This window comes from Wyeomyia smithii, chromosome 2 (assembly GCF_029784165.1).
Source record: "Wyeomyia smithii strain HCP4-BCI-WySm-NY-G18 chromosome 2, ASM2978416v1, whole genome shotgun sequence".
Taxonomy (NCBI): Eukaryota; Metazoa; Arthropoda; class Insecta; order Diptera; family Culicidae; genus Wyeomyia; species Wyeomyia smithii.
The window spans coordinates 140,658,441-140,681,998 of NC_073695.1; the positions used below are offsets into that span (position 1 = coordinate 140,658,441).

Genomic DNA, 23,558 nt, shown 5'->3' on the forward strand with positions numbered 1-23,558 from the left:
TGCCAGTAGCGGAAGAGAAGAAACAATCATCTGCGCTAAGCGCTTTTATAGACTCGAACCCGAGCCAAAATTAACCGCGAATTAGAATCGCAGCCAGTTGATGCAGTTCCTTCTGTCACTCGGTTGTCATGTTGATACTGAGCTACTTGCATCGCGCCGGGGGGAATATGCCCGCTCCAATAGGGTGGGTCACCAACATCCTCGCCCCCCTGAAACGTCCCGTGTTTCAGCCAACTAGTCGCTCTGCTTCAATTCATCGTCCTCTGTTGCCACCGGTAAGATGCATATTTTGTCCACCGGTCTATTTACTGTCCCGTTCGCCGTACGAAGGGTAACTACTCTAACCACCCCGTCTCGCCCTGGGTGGGTTTCAACGATTCGTGCCATTCTCCAACGTGTGGGTGGTAGGTTATCGTCCCGAATTACTACTAAGCTTCCCTGCGTGATTTCGACTGGCGGATTCCACCACTTTCCTCGTCCCTGAAGCTGATTAAGATATTCCGTTCTCCATCCACGCCAGAAATCTTGTAGCCTTTTTTGTGCCGCTTCCCACATGTTAAGCCTCCCATAATTTGTGTTGGTGTAGTCTGCTGATGGAAGTGATTGAAGCGCAGAACCTACTAGAAAGTGACCTGGTGTAAGCGGTTGCAGATCCTCGGGATCATCCGACATTTGAGTGAGCGGCCGTGAATTCAAGCAACTCTCGACTTGCGTCAAAAGCGTTGTCATATCCTCGTATGAGACTGTCGAGTTCCCAAGCACCTCGAGAAGATGTGTTTTCGCCGACCGTACAGCAGCGTCCCACAGGCCACCGAAATGTGGTGCTCCCGGTGGAATAAATTTCCACTGCATGCCCTCGTCCGCGCACTCCAAGGCAACTGTTTGATGATGCCTTTTAGTCTTTAGGTTGTTGAGAAGCTCCTTCATCTGGTTTATGGCTCCAATAAAGTTTGTTTGGCACACTTTCCTCGACGTGCGGTGAATCTTCGCAAAGCCTGGATGAATCGTGCCGTCGAAAGGTCTGTTCCTAGCTCCAAATGTATTACCTTCGTCGTGAAGCAGACAAAGACAGAAACATACGCCTTCATCGCATTGCGACGATATACTTGTTTATTATAAACTGGCCCAAAATAATCGACCCCTGTGGTCGAAAATGGTCTCGCTATCGTTACTCTCGTTGCCGGTAAGTCAGCCATAAACTGCTGAATCAATTTGGGTCGCATACGGTAGCACCGCATACACTGATGACAAACTGTTCTCGCTACATTTCTCCCGTCCAAATGCCAGTATTGAAGCCAAACAGTACTCATTAAAAATTGTGGACCAGCGTGCATAAGTTTCAGATGGTAGCATTGGCAGAGCAATTTGGTTAGCAAATGTTTTGAAGGAAGTACAATAGGGTGCTTTGCATCATCAGACTCTCTCGATTGCCCTAACCTCCCCCCGACCCTCAATAAACCATCTTCCGCAATGAAGGGATTGCACCAACGCAGGGGTGATGAACGTGGTACGCATTCTTTCTTCGCCATTGCCTTGAGCTCGTTGGGAAATGTTTCTGCTTGGACCCCTTGAATGACTTTGTATTCTGCCTGTCGGAGCTCTGCTGTTGTTAATGGTCCATCCTGTCGATTTTCTTTACTTCTCAGCCACCGATTGCTCAGGTATCGCCGCCAGTATGCCGTTCGTCGAACTAAAGCGTTGTAATTGGAAAACTGTGTTAAATGCCATCCAAAAAAGCTAGGATTTTGTGGAGCCACCGCCAATACCACATGTCTCTTCTCCTCTTCCAGGTTCTCAGGTGACAGCGTCTGTGGTTTCGGCCAATGTTGCGTACCTTTGGATAGCCATTCGGGTCCCATCCACCATGAGTTGTTGTTGATAATGTCTTCTGGCCTAACTCCTCTAGACACAAGATCAGCCGGATTATGTTCCCCGGGCACAGGATTCCAATGGCAGTTTTCAGTCAGCAATTGAATCTTAGACACGCGATTCGCCACAAACGTTGTCCAAGTTGAAGGTGTCGCAAGCAAGCAACTGTTGTTGAGTCAGTCCAAAAGAAAACTTCTGCCAAACACCTGACTGAGTCTTTCACCTTTGAAAACAATTCAGCTGCCATTAATGCACCCCGCAGTTCCAGTCTGGGGATCGATTGGGTTTTCAACGGTGCAACTCTGGCTTTTGACGATAAAAGTACAACCTTAATCCTACCGGAAGAATCTTCGGTACGCACGTACGCGCAGGCTCCGAAAGCCTTTTCAGAAGCATCCGAAAACATGTGTATTTGGATACAAATTGAATTGCATAGCATAACAAAACGGTCGATACGCAGATTATTCAAAAGCGGGATTTGTTGGTGAAATACCCGCCATTCTTCCTCAATCCTTGTTGGCAAGGGAGAGTCCCAAGAAATTTTATTCCCCTCTTGATCTTTCAACCGCCAAAGTAATTGCACAAAAATTTTAGCGCGAGTGATCACTGCTCCGATAAGTCCTAACGGGTCGAATAGAGTGGCTATTATTGAGAGAATTTTCCTTTTCGTAAAGTGTACGTCCGATGACAGAGGCGGTATGTTAAAGCAAAACCGAAAAACATCTGTCTTCGGCATCCAAATTAAACCCAAAGTTTTAATCATGGGATCATGGGTCTAGATTAATTCCATCGTCGACCTGTATAGAGAGGTCCTCTGCCGGTAAACCTTCCAGCACCGTCTCACAATTAGAAGCAAATTTCCGCAACCAAAATCCACCTCGACGTAATATTTCCTGCAACTGCACTCGTAGTTCTTTAGCTGTATCTGGATCGTTCGCACCTGTTATCACATCTTCCATATAACAATCCTCCTTAACTGATTTCGAGGCCAGTGGGAATCGGTGCTGCTCATCTGAAGCCAACTGCACAAGTACCCTGGTTGCCAAAAATGGTGCCGGCTTCGTGCCATACGTTACAGTCGCTAGTTCGTATATAGAAATTGGAACGTTAGGTGAGGGACGCCACGAAATGCACTGAAGCCGCCGATCCTCGGGGCGAATTTCGAGTTGCCGAAACATCTTTTCGATGTCGGCGACCACCATAATCTGACGTGTACGACTCCGAAGTATAGCACTGGGATAGCACCTCACTATCCCTCGGATAGGACACCGTGTATCGACCAGAACTTTGCCGTTGTGTAGTTTGTGTAAAATACTCCATGCACCTAGCCTCCTCGGGAGAGTGATTGTAATCTTGACCGATGTCTTTAGTTTCCCAAAACTTTTCCAGTAAAGTATCTAGCTTATTACTGATTGCGATGTCGCAAATTACAGACTTGATAGGACTATCCACCAAATATTTGCCCGTAACAACCCAGCCAAACACCGAATCCACCAGTGAAGGTAAGGTAAAAGTCGAAAAAGGCTTCAGCTCCCAATACCAAGTCAATTGAGCCACCTTTGAAAAATGTTGGATCTGCCAGTTCGATCCCGCTGGGTAGTTTCCATTTGTTTCTATCGACCGATGATGAAGTCATTTGTGCAGCGATTTTCGGGAGAATGTACATATCCATTGGCTGGGAGAAATCCGTAAAACTCGAACGTACTTTCACAGTAATTTTGCCCTGGGCCCTGGTAGCCAAACCTTGGATGCAAACGACTTCAACCATGCATCGGTGTTCCTTAACCGTAAGTAGTTTCCGCACTCTATTGCTGATCAAATTGCATTCAGCAGCACTGTCCAACAATGCTCTGGCATGAACCTGTTCACCTCGATCATCTTCCAGAGTGACAATCGCAGTGAGCAAAAATACACCCGTCGATGAACCAGCCGCTGCGTTGCAGGCTACCCTGCTAGTAGTCGCCAAGTTGACCACTTTGGATTCAGTTAGCTCCTCACCCGAAGCTGTCGGTGACGGTTTTGGTTCATTATTCACGTTCGGTTTTTCATCGGTTGGTTTACCCCTGAAGCACACTAGCGTGTGATGTTTCCCCTTGGATTGCTTACAAGTGAATTTGGAACTGCATTTACTCGCATGATGACCACGGCGAAAGCAATTTCGACACAGGGAACGATTTCTAAGTAGTGCATCTCGGTCGGAAACGATCATTTTTTGAAACGATGGGCATTGATAGAGAGGGTGATTCTCCGAGCAGCAAACACATTTACTGCTACCCGATGACTGTTGAATCGATGCACTGTATGCCTTAACCGAGGTTGGTCCCTTTGGATGTTTAGGCTGTGAATATTCTACCTTATGTTCATTGGACTTGATAGGCAATGATTCCAGAATTCTGACTCTACGTTGCAAAAACTCAAGCAGTTCCTTAAACGTATCCGATTCTTTAGACGAAGAAAATTCTTCCCATGCTCTACGCGTGCCATGATCCAAGCGCGAACATAGAAGATGAACCAATAGCATATCCTTATAATCAGCCTGTAGAGGGGTGACTTGATTCAGTGACTTAATAGTTTTTTCGAAAGTATCCAGAAGGTTATGTAACTCATTAGCCGATTCTCTCCTAACCGTTGGTAATTCGAAGAGAGCTTGAACCTGTCGTTTGCGGAGAACCTTCGTATTCGAATATCGCTTCGTTAGTACTTCCCACGCGACGGTATAATTTGCCTTAATGAGAGGGAGAGAATCTCTACCGATAGCGCTTCCCCTTCTAGCTGGCTACGCAAGTAGTGGAATCGCGAAACGTAAGCCACTCGTCTATTTTGCCACTGAATTTTGGAAGGCTAATTTGGGGCAACCGCACATGAGGGGTGGAGGTGGGGGAATTATCGAGAGAGCGAGTAGTCTGATTTAATATGGTTTGATCACAATCTTCCTTTTGCTTACCAATGAGAAATGTTTTTAGCTCGTAGAACCGATTTTCAAAGTCGATGCGACCCTTCACGAAACTGTCCGTATCGGCAATCGCTTCTTGGGGGGCTCAACGTCGTTAATAGCCTCGTTCATTCTGTCCCACATTCGATCTAGCTGCTCCAGTCGTACGTCGACCTCCGCCAATTTCGTATCATCCCGGTGCTATTCCATAAATCGATACATATTGCCGAAAGATGTCTGCAGTCCGCGTAGCTTCGTTTGCAGTGACTTCAGCTGCGGTGATTTGTGTTTAGCAGCAGGCATAGTGTGTTCCTCAAAAATGAGACCAAAGTAGCAAAGTTTGGGGGGGTTAAAGTATTTGGAGGGCCAATTACCTGATGGCTCTTGAATATGAGACTTTTTTTATACTAAAGATGCTCGAACAAACTCCAACTCAACCGATGGTCAGTTGTCGATCAGCTGATATTGATTGTACACGACTGGGAACGCGGGTATCCTCTCGTATCAATTTATTTCCAATTGCAGCTCGTTTCCTCCAGGTAAGTAAGTGTAGCACAGCGATGAGTTAATGCCAAAATCGAGTCGCGAAAACCTGGGTGTCCACAAAACGAAGGACCGCGAGCACTGGGATTTGGATTGTAGGTTATTGGAATCGCACTCACCGATTTTTACTGAGGAATTGGGCCTTGTATAAATAGTTCCGTGGGGTTTCCTCTAGTGAATAAACCGACGCCAATTAGAAAGATGGCGTCTCCTGCTGGGCAATCCGTAATTAGTTTTAACTTCCTTTAGCGATGACTGATGTCTCTTGGATTGGGTAATTGGGTTCCTTCATCCGGTTCGAAGGACCAGTTGTCCGATAGCTCTTAAGGGTCTGAAGTTGGTTGGATGGACATCAGCCAACGGTGAAATAAAACGGCTTCCAGCCAAACGTATTTTTTCCAGCACTCGCGGAGAACGGATCTCACATCGGTGAAGAATACACTTTCTTTAATTTAAACCAACACCGTGCTAACACTATTATTTTATTAACTATTTACTTAATTCTAATGAACATATTGACGTTTATTTAATCGCGCCAGTAGCGAAAGAGAAGAAACAATCATCTGCGCTAAGCGCTTTTATAGACTCGAACCCAAGCCAAAATAAACCGCGAATTAGAATCGCAGCCAGTTGATGCAGTTCCTTCGGTCACTCGGTTGTCATGTTGATACTGAGCTACTTGCATCGCGCCGGGGGGAATATGCCCGCTCCAATAGGGTGGGTCACCAACAATCTTTATCCCCAGAAAAGCGCAAAAATTAAAGGCTACTCGAACAAGTACTGGTACTTTATGAAGTATTATAAAAATTCATGAAAGCAAGCCAACATGTTAGACCGAAGCTGTAAAATACATCTCGAGTATCAATATGGTAGAAATACGTTGAAAATAGGTTATTTTTAAGTTGTACTTGTAATTGCTAACTAATCAAAACATCGTTGACGCAAGCATAAAACTTCAAAATAAAAATATCGCAGAACGACACTGATTTATATCAGGAACAATAATGGAAAAAATAGTGATTATGGCGTTTCGAATAATCAAATAAGAAACAAAAATAAATCAACCATTTGATGCTTTTAATACAAAGTTTTACGTGCGCGTCAAATCTCATGGTGAAACAATACGTTTTACTTCTGAAAAAATATGCGCCATTCATTGGATATGGTTTTCTATTTGTCAGTCGGTGGAAAATAAATCATGCATTACAGAATGTTCACTGATTTATTTCATTGCGAAGAGTCAGTTAACCCCACCACCGCATGGGCTTAGTTCGTAAACAACTATCTGGCATCTCTTTCTTACATGCGTAGTAAACCGCAATGTTCTTTTTTTTCCTTGGGAAGATCTACACTGTCCCAGTGTAATGAAGAAATTCGCGCATTCGTGGGTCAGAATTCACCATAACAAAGCGCATGCGCAAATGCGTTGCTATGACAACATTTACCCAGCGCATGCACAAATGTATTGTTACGCGCAGTGCAACTAGTTCGATGATCGTTTTTGTCAGTGGCACTTTTAATCAATTATAAATTGATGATGAAAAGCAATGTTCAACCTTTCAAAATTAAATGTTTCTGTCGCTTGAATATTAAAATTGTTTTCGCATAGTTTCAACGTTATCTAGACATAAAATAATTCAAAACTAGAAAACGTTGTTAGATATACGGTAACAAAAACTAGAGTGATATTGGTAGCACTGTTAGCGTTTTGTTTACCTTTTCATGGCGCATTTTGACCCATCTCGAATAGGTTTATTAAAATCGTTCAAATAATTTCATTAAAAATTTGATCAAGTAGTTTTACCTTGGTTTTCGAATACCAATAATAGGAAAAGTACTTCACAGGTACATAGTATTGTTATTAGGCGTATAACATTGAACGCGCGCGGCTGCCCCGGCTGGGCATTTCATTAGGGTTGCCACCTCTCCGGGTTTCACCCGAAGTCTCCGGGTTTGGGAGGTGATCTCTGGGTCTCCGGGTGAACGCGAATTTTCTCCGGGTCTTGGAGATAATTTCCGGGTGTTCTGGGTGAAAGCGAAATTTCTCTGAGCCAGCGAAATTATTTTCAACTTACTCTGGTAACGACATAAGTCATAAATTAAACAATTTATTTCCAAGTTCTACGCATTGCCGGAAAACTCAGAAAGTTAGCGAAGTTGTTTCGGCATTACTCCAAAAGTGAGCAACTTAGAGCGATTTTAATTCTTCATTCAAAAATCGAAGGACAATGATATAACATTTTAAAAAATCACGTTTTGCTCAGAAATTACTCTCTTTTAGCTAATATATAAAAATCAGAAATCCGTGAATAGCTAAACAACCCAATTTCATTGAAAAATTTTGCTGACATTGTCACCAAAATAACCGAATTCGATCGAGTGCTAAGGATTGCTAAAATGAATAAAGAAAGTAAATAGTGTAGAACATGTGGTGGAAATATATCAGAACATGCATGTTAATGCACCATACACCCCCCCCCCCCTCACGATATTTTGAAAATCTCCGGGCAAGATATCCCTATCACGTGGCAACCCTACATTTCATACATTCATACACAGTTTTTCTAATACATAGTGAAAACATCTGGAGGACAACTTTAAGACAAGTGTCATTTGTGTCATAGTTGTTGTTTGTTCAACTCATGTTATTGAAAAACATCTCCAAAACCAGGAAAAAATGAGTTTGTTTTCGAAATGTGGTTGAATTACTGATGAAAAACATCTCGCAAATGTTGTATTTTAAGTTGCTTTCTGTACTGTTTTGATAACATCATAAACACAAGTTACAGATAAGTAGCAGCAGTTGTTTTCGATAATATATTAAACACACTTATGCTATGAAATAACATCTCGAGAACAAGAATATAACAACACAAGTTTCAAATTGCGCTTATAGTATTCTTATATGACTACTGTCGTTGTGAATTATTTTCTAACATGTTTTGTGTGTTACTTGGGCGGACAGTGTAGCTTTTGCGAAATTCGGCGGCCCAGTGCCTGAGTCTCACCACGGTCTAGGCTAGCTCCCGCTGATGGTCCGGGACTGCAATATGTAGCTGACCCACGGCCGCGATGTGTTTCCGTCTACTAAATACTTTCCAGGACGTTATAACGAGTAGCTTAAGCGCCATCTCCGGAGAGGGCTACTCGTCGTGTTAAATTTTGCCCTGCACGAAACATAAACCTCAGGGCAGGTTGTTGAAGACTTGTCCCGAAACGACATAAAGGAACGGTAGCAATTGTTGAATGGAAGAATTACTCCGCCGCGCGTACGATAAAACCACTACTCCGTTTAGCCAAAAACAACCGTCTTATCGAAACACGAGTGTCCGAGAAATAAGCGGTATCATCACAGGCGGAACACTAACGCCAAATCTCTCTGTTGGGTAATAACTGTGTCCTTCGTTTGGCCTTCGATAGCCGCCTTGTTTCCTGGATTTGCTGGACCAATATTCCTCCTAATAGGGCGAAAGGCCTCCAGAGTGTCACCACCAAATTAAACACCGTGTAATTATAGAAACACTACACTGTATTGGCTACTCCTATATTTTAACATCTTAACTTCATAATTGTTCTAATATCTTAAATTAACAAATGAATTTTTAACGATGACCAATAGACTCGCATCTAGCGTGCGATTTCGACCGTTGATGGCAAGCGACTCATCTCCGTCCGATCGCACTCGCTCTTATCCAGCATCGATTTGTCCCGGCTGCACGAACAGACATACGGCCCATCGGCGAACGCACTCCTGCTTCGTGCGATGTTTCCTTATCGGTTATCAGTTTGGTTGATATTGGCTGCATACGTTCGGATATAACGATAGAGTGACCAAACATCCTCACCCGCCCTGAAGTAGTTAGACTTCTGAAAGAAAAGGAGAAACTGAACAGTCCCGTCGACGTACTGGCTGACATCATCATGTTGGAACGATTACTGGCATGACTCTTGATCTGTTCCCGTTGCATCTTCAACCTGCGGCAGGAAGCACAGTTTCTCCACTGGTCGAGTAAAAGATCCTGTAGCCGTTTTAACAGTGACCACTCGAACCACTTCATCCGTGCCAGGGTGCAGCTGACTGATTCGTCCCAGCTTCCATCGCATTGGAGGTTGATTTGCGTCCATAACAACAACCAGCCGACCGATTTCCACCTTTACCGGCCGCTCCCAATTTTTCGTCCTGCTTTGAAGCTGCACCAAATATTCCGATTTCCAGCGTTTCCAAAAGTCTTGCAACTGACGCTGGACCAATTGATACTGATTCAAACGATTCAATGGCACAGCACTATAGTCGGGTTCAGGAATGGCTTGAAGTGATCCGCCCGTTAAAAAATGCGCTGGAGTCAATGGTTCCAAATCCGTCGGATCATCCGATATTGGAGTTAGGGGCCTGGAGTTCAGACATGCCTCTACTTGCGTCAACAACGTGATAAAATCCTCCGTTGACACTGGGTTCCCACCTATAACACGTAACAAGTGGTACTTCGCTGAACGAACAGCCGCCTCCCAGAGGCCTCCGAAGCGCGGTGCCCCTGGGGGGTTAAAATGCCAATGAATGCCGTTTGCTGAGCACTCTCTGGCAACCGCTTGTTGATGTTGGGGGTCTTTTAACAAAGCAAATAGCTCTCTCAGTTGATTCCTAGCGCCGACAAAATTAGTCCCATTATCCGAATATATGTCTGACGATCTACCCCTCCTGACAAAAAATCTGCGTAACGCTTGCAGAAACCGTTCTGTTGAAAGGTCCGTCACATGCTCCATATGCACAGCCTTAGTGCTCATGCACACGAAAATTGACACGTAAGTCTTTATCGCGGTTTGTCGCCTGCCCGCTCGAACGTAAACTGGGCCGAAGTAATCCACTCCACATTTCGCAAATGGTCTTGATATTGTTACTCGCGCTGCTGGTAGTTCGCCCATTTGTTGTCTGAAAAGTTTCGGTTTTGCTCGAAAGCAGCGTTGGCACCGATGAATGATTTTCCTGGCCAAGTTCCGACCACCCAACGGCCAAAACCGTTGCCTCACAGTAGCTAGTAACAACTGAAGGCCTGCGTGCATCAAATTTTGGTGATAATGCAATAGTATAAGTTCTGTCAGCACATGCTTCGCTGGTAAAACCATGGGATGTTTAGCATCTGCCGGCTCTTGAGAATGTTCTAACCGCCCACCTATCCGTAGTATACCGTTTTCCGCTATCTTTGGATTAAACCATCTTAGTAAAGAATGACGTGAAACAGCCTCGCCCTTTCTTAGTCGTTTTAAATCCTCGGAGAACGCGTCCTGTTGGACCCTCCGAATATTGGCAAACTCTGCTTCTCTTAATTCCGCTGTTGTTATGAAACATCCATGTTCCCTTGGCATTGCCCTTGCCTTTAATCGCAAACAGTAAGCAGTTACTCGCAATAACCTGGTGTATGATGAAAATCTAGCAATGTACTCATGCATAAACCCATTCTCGTTGACTGCCACCACAGCAGCCGCAATTCGTCTTCCTTCTAGCGCTCCTTCCGAAAGATTTTCCTGCCCTTGGGGCCATTGGTCTTTTTCTTGTTTTAATCAATTTAGTCCCTCCCACCACAAACTGTTTTCAATTAATACTTCTGGCGTTACTCCACGCGAAATTAAGTCAGCCGGGTTGCTCAAGCCTGGTACATGATGCCAAGTGTGCTCCTCTGTTATGGCTTGGATTTTAGATACGCGATTTGCTATGTACGTAACCCAGGTTCCTGGGGAAGCTTGGATCCACCGTAGAACACAAGTGGAATCCGTCCAAAAATGCACTTCATAATCTGGTCCGATTGGTTCCGTCACCTTTTCCCATAATTCCGCAACAAGTCTAGCGCCACATAATTCGAGTCGCGGTAGGCTTTGAGTTTTTAATGGAGCTACCTTAGATTTAGCAGTAAGAAGCTTAACTGTGACCAACTGGTTTGCATCCATAGATCTTACGTACACACATCCACCGTATGCTCGTTCAGACGCATCAGAGAAACAGTGAATTTGAACTGATGCTGCTGCGGATGCAATTACGCATCTCGGAATGCGCAACTCATTTAATAAGGCCAACTGCTGATGGTAAATCCGCCAATCTGCCTCAAGAGTCTCGGTTGGAGGCGAGTCCCACTCCAATGCACGCCCATCCGTATTTTTCGCACTCCATAAACGTTGCATGAAAATTTTAGCCTTCGTAATCGTGGCTCCTAGGAGACCCAAAGGGTCAAACAACGATGCAATAATCGAAAGGACCTTCCTTTTGGTTAGTGTTTGATCTGGCGCCAGCTCGGGAATGACGAAACTAAACCTTAACGTGTCTGATTTTGGTAACGCCTCTGGGAGCGCCAAATTGTTTTTCGGAATATCCTTCAATACTGCTACACAGTTCGATGCCCATTTCCTCAATCGGAATCCTCCACTTTCCAGCATTGCATCCAGTTGCAATCGCAGCCTTGTAGCTGTTTCGACATCATCGGCGCCTGTAATCACATCGTCCATATAGACATCGTTTTCAATAACGTTTGCTGCCAGAGGATAACGTTCCGCTTCATCTATCGCTAGCTGCTTAAGTGTTCGCGTTGCTAAAAACGGTGCCGGTTTCGTACCGTATGTAACTGTCTTTAACTCATACGTTTCCACCTCATCTTCCTCTCTGAACTGCCATAAAATACTTTGGAGAGGAGCATCGGCTGGGTTTATTCTTATTTGCCGAAACATTTTTTCGACGTCCGAAACGAGCATGATTTGACGCATTCTGCAACGAAGAACAATTGATCGTAGATCCTGCTGGATAACCGGACCCACTAGTAGAGCCTCATTCACAGAAATCCCTGTAGAAGTCCTGCAGGACGCATCAAACACCACACGAAGCTTCGTAGTGGTGCTCTCCTCCTTCACAACTGGGTGGTGAGGCAGAAAACATCTTTTAATTCCGGGTGTGCCGTCATCAACAATTTTACACATGTGATCAAGTTCCAAATATTCTGAGATAAATTCGTGGTATTGTTTCCGTAAGTTTTCATCCCGAGATAATCGCCGTTCTAATCCGACAAAACGTTTAAGCGCAATGTCCTTAGATTCTCCCAACCGTGCCAAAATGTCTTCGTTTTTTGGAAGTGAAACTGTATATCGTCCATCCGACCCTCGGTGGACAGTGGTACTAAAATGCTCCTCACAACGCCTTTCTTCTGGGGAATAATTATGGGTATCTCCTACTTCCTCGCAGGACCAAAACCTTTCCATCATCTCCTCCAGTTTGTCAGATATCGCGATATTGCAGGTGATCTGCGTCGAATTAGTCAGTGTTGCAGCCTCTCCGGATACTATCCAACCAAAAACGGATTCTGTTAACCGTGGTAGTCCCTCTCCTAATGACATTGCCTTGCCAGTCCGAAAGAAGCCGAAGAACGATTGGATGCCAAGTATGATGTCCACACTATTCGAAACGAAGAATGACGGGTCCGCTAGTTCGATCTCTTGTGGTATAACCCATCCCATAGTCTGCACCGTTGCAGTAGGCAATTTTGATGTCAATTTTGGTAATACTAAGAAATCCATAACCTCGGTAAATGTTGAGTTTCGCGATCTGATGTTCACGCGGATCGTATGCTTCACCCTAACGGAAGCTGCACCAATTCCAACGACAGAGATTTCTACCCTTTCCTTGGCAACGTGCATTTGTTTGCACAATCTTTCCGAAACAAAATTGCATTCTGATCCTGAATCTAAAAGGGCGCGCGCTGTATGCCGCCCACCATGATCATCCTCGATGATAATTACCGCAGTAGCTAAAAGTACCCTTGAATCACGCTGCTGTGCAACATTGGCTGTTACCTTCACTGCAGCGACATTGCCGACCCTTGTATTCGGTTTCATTTCAGTCAGCGCCGCTTCCTTGCTTTGCTGGGTGGCCGATGTCTCTCCCACCTGAGAAGATTTATTACTGCTATCTGCTTCCGTCTTAAAACAAACCATTGTGTGATGCCGACCATTGCATCTTTTGCACGAAAATTTAGACGAACCATCCCTTGCCTGGTGACCCTTTCTGAAGCAATTTCTGCACAGCGAGTGTGTGCGCAATAATGTTTCCCGGCCAGCCGCTGCCATACGCTGAAACGTCGGACACAAATGTAACCAATGACTATCCGAGCATGCAAAGCATTTCGCAGTTGACGATTGTATCGCATTGTGACTGGCCCTTATGGTAAACGGCCTTTTCTTCGGCGCTGGTATTACTTCTGGTTTTGGATCAGTGTTTTTAGTGGGTATAGCATCTAATATCCGTATCCTACGGTGAAGAAATTCTGTTAAATCCTTGAGAGTGCCCTTTTCTTTAGTAGAAGACAGTTCCTCCCATCCCCTCCGGGTGTAGGTATCCAGCCTCGAGCTGAGAATCTCAATTAGCAAAAGATCCTTGTAGTCACCAGGTTCAATGACTTGATCCAAGGTTTGAGTGATTCTATCAACCCTTCCAGCAGCTTATGGAGTTCCGATGACGACTCTTTTGATATAACCGGCAGCTTAAAGAAAGCTTGCACTTGCCTCCGTTTAAGCAGTTTACTGTTGTTATATCGCTTGAGTAGCGTTTCCCAAGCGATAGTGTAGTTTCCCTTAGTTAGCTTCAATGGATCAATTAATGCCTTGGCTTCTCCCTCGAGACATCCCTTGAGATAGTGTAGCTTTTCCACTTCCGATAAATCAGCTTTCCAATGTATGAGTGACGTGAAAAGGTCTCTGAAGCTGAGCCATTCGTCAATATCGCCATCAAAGCTCTGCAATTTTATTTGCGGTAGCCGTACATGCTCTCCCGATGACACCAGTGTGGGTTCAGCTCCCCGAATGGTCTGTTCCGATGTACCAGGTTTCTCGACGCTCCTTGATCCGATCTATCAAAGATGCCTTCATCTCATAATACCGATCTTCGAAGAGTATCCTCTCTTTGGTAAGTGAATCTTCTTCTGATTCATATTCCTCGTGAGACTCTATCTCGTTGATGACGTCGCCAATTTTTTCCCAAAGATCATCTAAACGCCCAAGACGAACTGTTACCTGACTGGTCTTAGTGTTTGCATCCATCGCTTGGATGAATTTAGCAATGTTGGAAAGTGATGTTTGCAAGCCTCGGAGTTTTGTTAGTAAAGACTTCATCGATGTTGTCTTTTTCGCAGCTGCTGACGAAGCGGTCGAAGGCATGGTTGCGCTCAGATGAATAACCAGAAAAAATAGATGGATGTAGTGTTCCGAAAGTTTGTCTAGCTTCTACTAGACATATACTGTTCCAGCCTACCTGGGAAACTAATAACTGCGCCCCTCACAGGAATTAAAAACAGTATCGACGTGCCTGGGTGCATTCACCGTTATCACAGCGGAACAGTAAGTGCCTCAATAGTTTTCTCCGAACGAGTGGTCAGTTTGTACAATCAGGGGAAAGCAGCAATGTAGCATTCAACTAAACCCAACTTCAGCAGAACATATACTTATGCCTCACCTGGACAACTAATTACTTCGCCTGGACAAATTCAACTTCAACCGACAGAATATACTAGTCACCAGTAGCGTAGCTTAAGGGCATTCAGGGCTCCGATCCAAGGAACAATGCCACAAATTGTCGAACGGGAATTTTATTTTTAATGGCAGTATAAAAAAATAAGCCCCAGCTGGGCATATACCCAAAGGTAAATTTACCTGGGAGAAATAAATGTTGCGCGATGTCACTTCCGAGACCTTGCGGTTCCGATTGAAACGTTTGATTTCTCTCCGATTTTAACCAATAGGTAGCATGCATCCATGCAGCATGCAATTTTCCCCGATGTATTTTACCAATGCAGTGACCGATAGCGACGAAATGACGTGGGGATACGAAAATTGGTGTTAGAATCACAAAATAAATTGTCCATCGGCTGGACATAGACTATGCTCTTTACTAACCTGACCGGCCGTAGAGCATCACCAGTGACTCTATTGATGCGTTGCTATCCCCAGTAGTGGATTCCAAGCATTCTTTCCCTTCGATGATGGCGGATGATCAGCCTCGGTTGTTTCCGCGATGGCGTGGGTTGTAGTGAATCGTGTAGCGATGATGTTTCCGATAACCGTAATCTGGCCAAAGACCCTCCGTGCAAATCCGTGTCCCGAATCCTTGTAAAGCCAATCCGGTTCGAAGGACCAGCAATGTTGGGTAATAACTGTGTGCTTCGTTTGGCCTTCGATAGCCGCCTTGTTTCCTGGATTTGCTGGACCAATATTCCTCCTAATAGGGCGAAAGGCCTCCAGAGTGTCACCACCAAATTAAACACCGTGTTTTTTTTTTTTTTAAGGGGGGATTTGTTAGTAGCTTAAGTATTTATGATAAATATTAGTAAATAATGAGTATGTGTGTCCAATCACAAATGGTGACTTCTCAACACTGTTAGAAATTTGTAATTTTAATTGTTAGGATTTGTTTGCTTTCGCAATTAGGACTTATCATTCGTAGGGATTTAAACCTACTTGTCAGAAAAGGGGAAGTAAACTTACAACTAACTTAATTGCTACCTTATTGGCTATAAAGAGAGCTTATCGTAGCAATTGAGGATTGCAACGATTTTTGTCGAAAATTGTTAATAATTTTATTTGACATAACTTCTAATGGTTCAACACCAGTAAGTCTATGTAATTCGAGTGTACCAAACCAAGGAGGACGCTTCAAAATCATTTTCAGAATTTTATTCTGAATCCTTTGGAGCGTTTTCTTCCTTGTTGAACAGCAACTTGACCAGATCGGTACAGCATAAAGCATTGCTGGTCTAAAAATTTGTTTGTAAATCAAAAGTTTGTTCTTTAAACAAAGTTTAGAATTCCTGTTAATGAGAGGATATAAGCATCTCGTATATGCGATACACTTGGCTTGTATACTCTCAATGTGCTCTTTGAAAATAAGTTTTTTATCATAAATTAGTCCCAAGTACTTAACCTTGTCGGACCAACTTAAAATAACCCCATTCATCTTGACAACGTGATTATTGTTTGGCTTGAGGAAAGAAGCCCTAGGCTTATGCGGAAAAATTATCATTTGAGTTTTAGAAGCATTGGGAGAGATTTTCCACTTTTGCAAGTAGGAAGAAAAAATATCTAAACTTTTCTGCAATCGACTGCATATGACACGAAGACTTTTTCCTTTTACGGAAATGCTAGTGTCATCGCAGAACAATGACTTTGTGCATCCTGGAGGCAAATCAGGAAGATCTGAAGTGAATATGTTGTACAGGACTGGACCCAAGACTGAACCTTGAGGTACACCTGCTCTGACAGGAAATCTATCAGATTTTGAATTCTGATAGACAACCTGCAGAGTTCGATCAGTAAGATAATTTTTTAAAATTTTGATTAGGAAAATTGGAAAATTAAAAGTTTGCAATTTCGCAATCAAACCTTTATGCCAAACACTGTCGAATGCTTTTTCTATGTCTAAAAGAGCAGCTCCAGTAGAATAACCTTCAGATTTGTTAGCTCGTATCATATTAGTAACTCTGAGCAATTGATGAGTTGTGGAATGCCCATGGCGAAATCCAAACTGTTCATTTGCAAAAATTGAATTTTCGTTGATGTGTGACATCATTCTGTTAAGAATAACTCTCTCAAACAGTTTACTTATTGAAGAAAGCAAACTGATTGGTCGATAACTTGAAACTTCAGCTGGGTTCTTATCCGGTTTTAAAATGGGAGTAATTTTTGCATTTTTCCATAATTTGGGAAAATCTGCAATTTTGAAGCAGCAATTGAAAATTTTCACTAAAAAATCCATTGTGCTCTCAGGGAGATGTTTGATTAGTATATTAAAGATTCCATCGTCACCAGGTGCTTTCATATTTTTGAAATTTTTAATAATTGATTTAATCTCATTCAAGTTAGTTTCAATTATTTCTGCAGGTAAAAAATACTGGGAAGAAATTAAATCAAATTTACGTGTGACTTCATTTTCAATTGGACTCACAAAATTCAAATTTGAGTTATGAACACTCTCAAACTGCTGAGCAAGCCTTTGAGCCTTTTGTTCATTGGATACAAGAAAACGTTCACCATCTTTTAAAACTGGAATAGGCTTTGAAGGTTTCTCAAGAATCTTCGACAGCTTCCAAAAAGGTTTTGAATATGGTTTCAATTTTTCAACTTTAGTCTCAAAATTTTGATTCCTCAGAAGAGTAAATCTATGTTTAATCTCTTTCTGTAAATCTTTATAAATAGTTTTTAAAACAGGGTCACGAGAACGTTGATATTGACGTCTGCGGACATTTTTTAAACGAATTAGAGGTTGAAGATTTTCGTCAATTATTGGTGAATCAAATTTCACTTGAGCCTTTGGAACAGAATAATTGCTGGCATCAACAATTGCACATTTTAATGCTTCCAAAGCGGAATCAATATTCACTTCGTTTTGCAAATCAAGCTCATTATTGAAATTTCTCTCAATATAATTTTTGTATCTTTCCCAATTAGCTTTGTTATAATTAAAAACAGAGCTCATAGGGTTTAAAACTGATTCATGTGATAAAGAAAAAGTTATTGGAAGATGGTCAGAATCAAAGTCAGCATGTGTGATCAAATCACTACATACATGACTTTGATCTGTTAGCACCAAGTCAATTGTTGAAGGGTTTCTTACAAAAGAAAAGCATGTAGGACTATTCGGAGACAAAATAGAATAGTATCCTGAAGAACAATCATTGAATAAAATTTTGCCATTGGAATTACTTTGAGAATTATTCCATGAACGATGTTTAGCGTTAAAATCGCCGATTATAAAAAAATTCGAACGATTTCTGGTGAGTTTTTGTAAATCACCTTTAAAATAATTTTTGTGCTCGCGTGTGCATTGAAATGGTGAATTTGCTGCGGCAATAAATAAAATCCCAAGTTCAGTTAAAACTTCAATTCCCAAAGTTTCAATAACTTTCGTCTCAAGATGGGGAAGAGCACGATGTTTGATTCGGCGATGAATAACAATTGCAACTCCACCGCCGGAACCCTGAATCCTATCATATCTATGAACCACGTAATTGGGATCATATTTTAATTTTATGTTAGGTTTCAAAAATTTTTCAGTAATAATTGCAATATGCACATTATTTACTGTTAAAAATTAAAAAGCTCATTCTCATTGGCCTTCAATGAGCGAGCATTCCAATTTAATATTTTAATTGGTTTATTTAAAATCATTGCTAAATTTTAAATAAGAAACAATTTTAATAGTAAAATTTGTGCCTATTTGAATGGCTTCAAACATTGATTTTGCCTGCAACATGGCGTTCATAAAATCGAACATTGCCTGTTGCAAAAAAGAAAGTTTACCTGCCGTAATAGGCCCCAGGCAGTTGACATTAGAAAAAATATTTTCGGCAGCAATATTAGCTGGAGTAATAGGTGTACAATTATTTTCTAGCGTGTTTTGCTTACCCATATTAACGGTCATTTTCGAACTACCAACACTAGGCGGTATAATGTTCGAACTACCTGTAACCTGTGCATAAGTTAAACGGGTATGCAAAGGAGTAGGTAAACTATGCGGCACTGGTACGCTTGGAGAATTTTGTTTTGAAGTTGGTTTTAATTGAGAAATTGAATTTTGTTTACCTTGCCTTGCCTTAACAATTGCTAAACGGACTGGGCATTGATAAAAATTTGACATATGGTTGCCGTTACAATTCGCACAGCGAAAATTTTTACTCTCTTTCACAGGACATGTGTCCTTTTTGTGAGAAGAGTCTCCACAATTAAGACATTTTTGGTCCATGTTACAGAATTTGGAACCATGGCCATAACGTTGGCAAGTACGGCATTGGGTGATATGCTTTTCACCTCCGCCATACTTCCTATAAGTTTCCCACTTTACACGCACATTATACAAAGCATGTGCTTTTTCAAAAAATTTTAAGTTGTTAACCTCATTGCGGTTAAAATGAATTAAATAATTAACAAGGGAAATTCCAGTTCTCTGACTGTTTTCGCCTCGTGATTTTTGTTTCATTAGAATTACTTGGGTAGGGGCTATGCCAAGTAATTCTGTTAAAGTAAGTTTGATCTCATCAACGGTTTGATCGTTGGTGAGACCTTTCAAGACAACCTTGAACGGCTTGGCGTTCTTGGTGTCATATGTAAAAAATTTGTACATCTTGTCAGTTAAATACTGAACAAGACGATCACGACCCTTTACTGAGTCGGCTAATAAGCGGCATTCACCTCTACGGCCAATTTGATAGGTGACTTTAACGTCAAAAACAAACGTTGAAAGTTCCTTTTTGAATATATTAAATTCAGAAGAAAATTAAACACCGTGTAATTATAGAAACACTACACTGTATTGGCTACTCCTATATTTGAACATCTTAACTTCATAATTATTCTAATATCTTAAATTAACAAATGAATTTTTAACGATGACCAATAGACTCGCATCTAGTGTGCGATTTCGACCGTTGATGGCAAGCGACTCATCTCCGTCCGATCGCACTCGCTCTTATCCAGCATCGATTTGTCCCGGCTGCACGAACAGACATACGGCCCATCGGCGAACGCACTCCTGCTTCGTGCGATGTTTCCTTATCGGTTATCAGTTTGGTTGATATTGGCTGCATACGTTCGGATATAACGATAGAGTGACCAAACACTCTCTGTCGATTCAGCGGCAATAGTGGGGCTGTTTCCCGAGAGCCACCCGGAGTGAAATAAGAACGAACAACGAAAAAAAACTACACGTACGCGAATGTGAGAATTCTCCTAGAAAAGATTCCCCTGCTGCTCTGATTGGCGTTGTTGGCGTCGATCGATGATAAGCTTTGGCGTCACTCGATGATAGCGATGCCGTCGATCGGTGTGAAGCGATGGCGTTCTGTTGAACTGTCTCGACGGCGTCGTTTGTCGGCTGATCGCAAGTGCCGATGTTTAACCAAAGCAGCCCTTTTCAATCACGTCGTGGGTCAGCAACGTGAGGGTGGCAGCGTCGCGCCAGTGAGCGGCTAGTAAAGGCGAAAAAAAGCCCAAAAAAAAAGCCCACAACGGCTGATTTGGGTGCTTTTAGTATTCTTATATGACTACTGTCATTGTGAATTATTTTCTAACATGTTTTGTGTGTTACTTGGGCGGACAGTGTGACTTTTGCGAGAATTCGGCGGCCTAGTACCTGAGTCTCACCACGTATATGGTATCTCAGGTATATATATATATATACTAAGGTATACATATATATATATATATATATATATATATATATATATATATATATATATATATATATATATATATATGTATACCTTAGTATGTACCTTATATCGAAGTTTGCCTGTATACTATATATGTATATATATATATATATATATATATATATATATATATATATATATATATATATATATATATATATATATATATATATATATATATATATATATATACATATATAGTATACAGGCAAACTTCGATATAAGGTACATTTCGATTTTCAAGTTGTACTTTATATCGAATTGTACCTCATATCGAATCATGAAACATTTTCAACAATAGGGCTTCAAATAATTCATTTTGTTGTCATTTGTCTACGTATAGTTTATTTTGGAAATAAAATCCAACTAAAAGTGTGAACCAACTTGTTTCAAGTACAATTTGAAACACATAGTTTTTTTTGGCTTTCTAGGAAACTTTTAGCTTCGTGTGATAGTTTGTTTCAAAAACGTATTTCATCCAGGAAAAAAGAAAAAATCGAGTCGTTACGTTATTATCACTAATTTTTTTTCAACATTAATTTACATTCATACAGACTTTTTATTTAAACTGTTTTTTTCCTCTTTTTTTTTTCCTCATCTATAGTTTATTTGACACGGCACAAATGCAATTCAATGTTTAACGGCGCCAATTATATCTAGTAGCTTACTTTCTAAAGTATCTTAATAACTAAAAGCAAATTTTTATCCTCGCTGCCGACTACGAGCTGAAACTAAATCTAACTTAAGCTAGAATGTTTTGCATGAAAAGCACTGATTTGTTGTTTGATGGTTTTCCATCGCCATAGGTAAGCAGCATATTGAATATGTTCCGCTGCTGGGCCAAGATATTACGGACTGGCATATTGGGTTGTCTCCCTCGGGGCCTGAGAGTATCGTGCGGGTCTAGTTGCTGTTTCCGGATCCGGGGTCTTAACGTGCTCTTGTCGTTTGGTTGGATGCAGGCGGAAGGGGATAGGACTAAACTGGGGCGTGGATGGATTTCAGGAAAACGTATATAAGGGACATGTAGGATAGGTCACGGCTCGCCAAGACATCACGAACAGGAACAGCCGGCTGCCTACCTTCGGCCTGCAGGGAAGCTACTAATCTAGACCTGGCGTCACGGTGTACAGGGCATGACCAAACAACGTGCTCTATGTCGTGATAACCTTCACCACAGGCACAGATACCACTCTCCCCGAGCCCAACACGACGGAGATGCGCGTCAAATCTAAAGTGATTGGACATAAGCCGGGACATCACGCAAATGAAATCCCGACCTACATCCAACCCCTTGAACCACGGGTTCGTCGATACCTTGGGGATTATGGAATGTAACCACCTTCCCAGTTCCCCCTTGGTCCAAGAATTTTGCCAACTGATGATCGTATTCTGACGTACAAATGCGAAAAATTCATTAAAGGCAATTGGTCTTTCATAAATATCACCGTTTGTTGCGCCCACCTTAGCCAAAAAGTCCGCTTTCTCATGACCCGGTATCGAGCAGTGAGAAGGGACCCACGCTAAGGTAATCTGAGTAGATTTTTCGGATAAAGCACTCAGATGTTCCCGTATTTTCCCCAGGAAATACGGAGAGTGCTTAACATCTTTCATCGATCGGAGAGCCTCAATGGAACTGAGACTGTCCGTAAAGATGAAATAATGGTCCGTGGGCATTTTTTCGATAATCCCTAGGGTGTACTGAATTGCAGCCAATTCTGCGACGTAAACAGAAGCAGGATTATCGAGCTTATGGGAGACGGTTAAATTGTTATTGAAGATACCGAAGCCAGTGGACCCATCAAGAAGTGATCCGTCAGTGTAGTACATATTGTCGCAGTTGATGTTTCGATATTTATTGGAAAAAAATTTGGGGATCTGCTGCACGCGTAAATGATCCGGGATTCCACGAGTTTCTTCTATCATGGATGTATCGAAAAACACAGTAGAATCAGAAGTATTTGATAAGTCGACACGATTTGGAATATTCGAAGAAGGGTTAATATTTTGGGACATGTGATTGAAATACAATGTCATAAAACGGGTTTGAGAATTAAGTTCGATTAACCTTTCAAAATTTTCAATCACGGGACGGTTCAAGACCTCACATTTGATAAGAATACGAGAAGACAGGCTCCAGAAGCGGGTTTTCAATGGTAGTACTCCAGCTAAGACCTCCAAACTCATCGTATGGGTCGACTGCATGCAACCTAAGGCGATACGCAAACAACGATATTGTATTCGCTCCAGTTTGATCAAATGTGTGTTTGCTGCGGAGCGGAAGCAGAAACACCCGTATTCAATAACAGACAATATCGTTGTTTGGTAAAGCCTTATAAGGTCTCCTGGGTGGGCTCCCCACCATTGTCCGGTTATTGTACGAAGAAAATTCACTCTTTGTTGACATTTTTTCATCAGATACCTCACGTGACAACCCCAGGTGCCTTTAGAGTCGAACCAGACACCAAGATATTTGTGTACCAAAACCTGAGAAATCGTTTTACCCATTAATTGTGTTTGAAGCTGAGCAGGTTCATGCTTCCTAGAAAAAACTACTATCTCAGTCTTCTCCGGAGAGAATTCGATACCTAGCTGTAAAGCCCAAGCAGACAAATTGTCCAAATTGTATATATATATATATATATATATATATATATATATATATATATATATATATATATATATATATATATATATATATATATATATATATATATATATATATATATATATATATATATATATATATATATATATATATATATATATATATATATATATATATATATATATATATATATATACATATATAGTATACAGGCAAACTTCGATATAAGGTACATTTCGATTTTCAAGTTGTACTTTATATCGAATTGTACCTCATATCGAATCATGAAACATTTTCAACAATAGGGCTTCAAATAATTCATTTTGTTGTCATTTGTCTACGTATAGTTTATTTTGGAAATAAAATCCAACTAAAAGTG

The 23,558-nt window shown here is 41.8% G+C and overlaps 2 protein-coding genes across 2 annotated transcripts; both read right to left on the minus strand.

Moving 5' to 3' along the window:
* Window positions 1-234: 234 nt before the first annotated feature.
* LOC129719986 (uncharacterized) lies at window positions 235-927 on the minus strand. Its single transcript, XM_055671396.1, has one exon. It carries the CDS (start codon window positions 925-927, stop codon window positions 235-237), a length of 693 nt encoding a protein of 230 aa, XP_055527371.1.
* An 8,350-nt stretch (window positions 928-9,277) lies between these two features.
* On the minus strand, window positions 9,278-13,312 carry LOC129719987 (uncharacterized). The gene is made up of 2 exons (XM_055671397.1): window positions 10,927-13,312; window positions 9,278-9,876 (listed from the first exon to the last, which is right to left on the minus strand). The coding sequence occupies exons 1-2, from the start codon at window positions 13,310-13,312 to the stop codon at window positions 9,278-9,280; spliced, it is 2,985 nt and encodes a 994-aa protein (XP_055527372.1).
* Window positions 13,313-23,558: the final 10,246 nt, after the last annotated feature.

Excerpts from the sequence above, each read along its gene's own strand:
- LOC129719987 (XM_055671397.1), bottom strand. The coding sequence starts at position 13,312 with ATGGTTTGTTTTAAGACGGAAGCAGATAGCAGTAATAAATCTTCTCAG. Across the intron at positions 9,877-10,926 it reads AGAAGTATTAATTGAAAACA|GGGCACCGCGCTTCGGAGGC; the intron begins GTTTGTGGTGGG and ends TTAACCCCCCAG.
- LOC129719986 (XM_055671396.1), bottom strand. The coding sequence starts at position 927 with ATGAAGGAGCTTCTCAACAACCTAAAGACTAAAAGGCATCATCAAACA.